Here is a 4,163-nt window from a genome sequence, read left to right as displayed (position 1 = left end):
ATATGGAGGATTAAACTTACACTTAAAACTTAATACAGACTAAACTTTTTTTTTGAACAATCAAAAATGGAATATATATTAACCACAAAAAGCAACTCCTCTATGGACAGAGACTAAACTTAAAAGCTCACAATTTTTTAAAAACTAAAAACGTAAAATTTAACCATATATTTTGTATGTAACCTTAAAATTTATTTCAAAAAGAGAATTTGGAAATGAAAAGTATACTTCTTTGGACACACAAAAACAACAATGGACTAACCAAATAAGCTCAAGTGGTTAACGAGTTCCACCAAATGATAAATTATTCAGGAGAACCTGAGTTTGATTTTTGAGTGGAACAAATCTTGTCCGGTCTTTACTTACCTCCTGATCGGACTTTAGATTACCATGATCCCTTTACCATGAGAACCGGAGGGTTAACATAAAAAATAAATGAGATATATCATTGTGATTAATTTTATTTAAAATGTGTTGTGAAAATGACGGTATTGATATATTTTACGAAATATGAAATAATTTAAATAATATGAAGTATAAAATTAAGGATATAAGTTGCCAATTAATTAATCTGGTAATATGGTAAAAAAATAAATATTTTTTTGGCAAAAAAAATAAACAGGGGACCATGGCCCTGACCCCTATAGGTCCCCCAGCACATCCGTCACCGGATGAAAAGAATATCATGTGAACATGAGAGAAAAAGTTGTCACAAATCGTTATTTGTCATTACAGCCAATGCCTACCCTTCACATCACATTCATGTCTTGTCACACAAGTCTACGTCTTCCACTTTGCAATTTAGACCCATCGTAGCAACATCACTACCGCCACGTGGAGTCATGATCGCGGGAGTGTGACTGCTCACTCATGTTCAGCCCCCACCTTGTTTGTTTCCTCGTTCAAAATGACAAAATCTAATAGATACATCAAATAAAAATATCGCACATATTATCACACATTTTATATCTCATTTAATTTTTATTTTATTTATTCATCGTAACAAATACCACAACATGCTCTTGTTAAAATAAATACAATAAGCTAATAACATTAACATAAATAACAATAATATCTGTAAGATGAACGTAAATAATATATAGAATAATGATCGAAACTCAGGTATAATTTTGTCAACCTTAACAATCAGTCTCATCGGCCATTCTCCATCTTCTTCAAAACAAAATATGTCTTCGACATCGTCATTCTTAGGAAGCTTAAAATCGTAATACATAGTGCCTTTGTCGTTCTCATCTTTCAACGAGATACAATGAACGCCACCACCTTTAATTTCAAGTAAAATACGTGGTTGAGTTGCTTCTTAAACTATGATAATGTCTTCATTGGAGTTTTTTTTTTTTTGACCGAAATGTCTTCATTGGAGTTAATAACATTTCAAATGACTTATTTTTACGTTGGAGTTTAACTTTAGAGCATACTAAGTATACATGTTTTCAACAAAAGAAGAGTACACATGATTGAAATGAGGAAAAATGAGTTGAGAGAAATTGTATGAATAGAGTAAGAATTGTGATTTCTATTAAGGCTAAATCTTCTATTTATATAGGTTTTTAAAACATATTCAGCCAAAAAAACTATGTTAGGATTTTTTATTTTAAAAACTATGTTACTGAAAAGAAGAAGAAAAAAAACGGGAGTAAGTATCATGTCAAGACCGATTACCGTCATAATCAACATGAACCATATGGGTTCCCTTAAAAAAAAAAAAAATTAACATACAATTTCAATCTTTATTAAAAAATTATTATTATTCCATATTCATCACAAGTTTGGTTATTTTCCTAAAAAAATAATGTTTTTTTTTTGTTACAAAGAAAAACAAGTTTGGTTATTGAATAAAAGACAATAACAAGTTCAGTAAATAATAATAAAATGCGTAGAAATATTGATAAAAAAATCTTAAAGAAAGCAACATTGATACGTTTGTTGCACAAACAACCTCAACCTCAAGATCAAGCACAATCAACAAACAAACAAAGAAAATTACACTACTTCTTGTATTTTTAGATTGAATACTATTAGAGCAGAAGGATGAAGAGAGTGCAGTTACTTGAGCTGCAAGTAACTTGTGATACAAGTTACTTGAGCTGCAAGTAACTCTGATATGTTGTTAGTGATAAGTTGTTAGTTTACTTCAATAAGGGTTGATAACTGTTTGCTCTTATCACATTTCCCTATAAATACTCATTGTACTTTCATTTCACAATTAATGAGAATGAAGCGTTTGCACTTTATTGCATTTCATAACATGGTATCTAGAGCCTTTTCTTCCATTTTCATGGAGAAAGTTAGTTACAAAACGGTTACAGTTTCAGTTCTCATCTTCTTCGTTTGAATCCGCCATTGTTGTTGCAGAAATTTCTTGCGTTGTTGAGTGATTCTTCGCAGAATTTCGTGCTCGTTCCTTTGATTCTCCTTCTGGATTCTTGCATTTTTTTTTTCTGCATATTCGTTCTTCGTTAATTCTTCGTCATGGTTCGCAACGCACAACCTGACACTGAATCTGTGTTCTACGTTCATCCAAGTGAAGGACCGAACTCTGTTCTTGTTGCTCCTCCATTGGATGGATCCAATTACCTCGCATGGAGCCGTTCCATGATTCGTGCTTTTGGCGCGAAAAACAAATTGAAGTTCATAGATGGATCTATGAACATTCCTGATGATGATGATTTGAACTGAGCTGCATGGGAACGGTGCAATCATCTGGTTCAATCTTGGATTATCAATTCCGTTTCACCACAAATTGCTCAAACTCTTGTATTTCATGAAAACGCCATTGATGCGTGGCTAGATCTCAAAGAACGATTTTCTAAGGTGGACAGAATTCGTATTGCTACTCTGAGATCCAAAATCAACAATCTGAAACAAGGTTCTAAAACTGTGTTGGATTACTTCACTGAATTGAAAACTCTTTGGGAAGAGTTGAATTCACATAGGCCTATGCCTCATTGCACGTGTCCTCATCCTTGTAGGTGTGCTGCAATGAGAGAAGCTAGAAATTTCAGACTTGAGGATCAAGTCATTCAGTTTTTGACTGGTTTGAATGATCAGTTTAATGTGGTGAAAACTCAAATCCTCATGTTAGATCCTCTTCCCTCTATCAACAAGGTTTATTCCTTAGTGATTCAAGAGGAAAGCAATAATCATTCATTCTCTGTTCCTGTTGATGAATCTATCTCCATTGTTAATGCTTCTGATTCATCACAAGGAAGAGGCAGAGGCAGAGGAAGAGGATATGGTTACTCTTCCAACTCTAGGCCACCTAGACAATGTTCATTCTGTGGCAAGAGCAATCATACTGTTGAATACTGCTACCAGAAGCATGGCCATCCCAATTTTCAGAAGCAAGGTCCTTCAAATTATCAGAAGCAAGGCCCTTCTGTTAATGTCTCCAGCAGCAATGATGAAATGGAGACACAACCAGGAAGTAGCACTGAAGCTTCTTCAATTCCTAGTACTAATATTTCTCAGGAGAAGTATGATCAGCTTCTCAGTTTGTTACAGCAAGTGAATTTACTCCCTGCAGCTCCTCCTCCTTCCAGTGCCAATCATATACATGCTTCTTCATCATCAAACTCTTTCAATACATCAGGTATATCATCAATTTTCTCTTGTTCTCTTCAATCAAAATCTGACATATGGCTTTTAGATTCTGGTGCCAATGAACACATTGTCTCTTCACTTCATTGGTTCACCTCCTATCACAAAATCACTCCTAAACCTGTGAATTTGCCTAATGGTTCATCTGTCTTAGTTGATATTGCTGGCACCATTCATTTTACTGATCATTTTTACCTTGAAAATGTATTATTTTCTCCAATGTTTACCCTTAATTTGATCTCCATTTTCAAGCTTTGTGCTTCATTAAAATGTTATATCACATTTCATGATCAAAAATGTTTCTTACAGGATCTTCAATCCTAGAAGATGATTGGTTTGGGTGAACAATTTGAAGGTCTCTATAGATTGAATTTAGATTTCTTTAGTTCTTCTTTGAATAAATCTTTCTCTGTAAATACCATTTCTACCAATAAATATACTTCAATTCCTGTGTCTGCTCTTTGGCATTTCAGATTGGGCCATGTCTCTCACAAGAGATTGGCTCATATGTCTAAAATCTATCCTTCTATGTCATTTGATTC

General features: G+C 33.8%; 1 protein-coding gene across 1 annotated transcript; it reads left to right on the top strand.

The window, feature by feature from the left end:
* Window positions 1-2,493: 2,493 nt before the first annotated feature.
* Window positions 2,494-3,945, top strand: LOC146947177 (uncharacterized). The gene is made up of 3 exons (XM_085748405.1): window positions 2,494-2,611; window positions 2,702-3,825; window positions 3,931-3,945. Exons 1-3 carry the CDS (start codon window positions 2,494-2,496, stop codon window positions 3,943-3,945), a joined length of 1,257 nt encoding a protein of 418 aa, XP_085604531.1.
* Window positions 3,946-4,163: the final 218 nt, after the last annotated feature.

Source organism: Medicago sativa, chromosome 2 (assembly GCF_051527215.1).
Source record: "Medicago sativa cultivar Bolivia chromosome 2, Bolivia_mono, whole genome shotgun sequence".
NCBI lineage: Eukaryota > Viridiplantae > Streptophyta > Magnoliopsida > Fabales > Fabaceae > Medicago > Medicago sativa.
This window is presented reverse-complemented; position numbering and strand designations above follow the sequence as displayed.

What these genes read in the sequence shown, in the direction of transcription:
- LOC146947177 (XM_085748405.1), top strand. Translation starts at nt 2,494, where the DNA reads ATGGTTCGCAACGCACAACCTGACACTGAATCTGTGTTCTACGTTCAT. An exon ending in CAATTACCTCGCATGGAGCC is followed by an intron (nt 2,612 to 2,701) that starts GTTCCATGATTC and finishes ATTTGAACTGAG; the next exon opens with CTGCATGGGAACGGTGCAAT.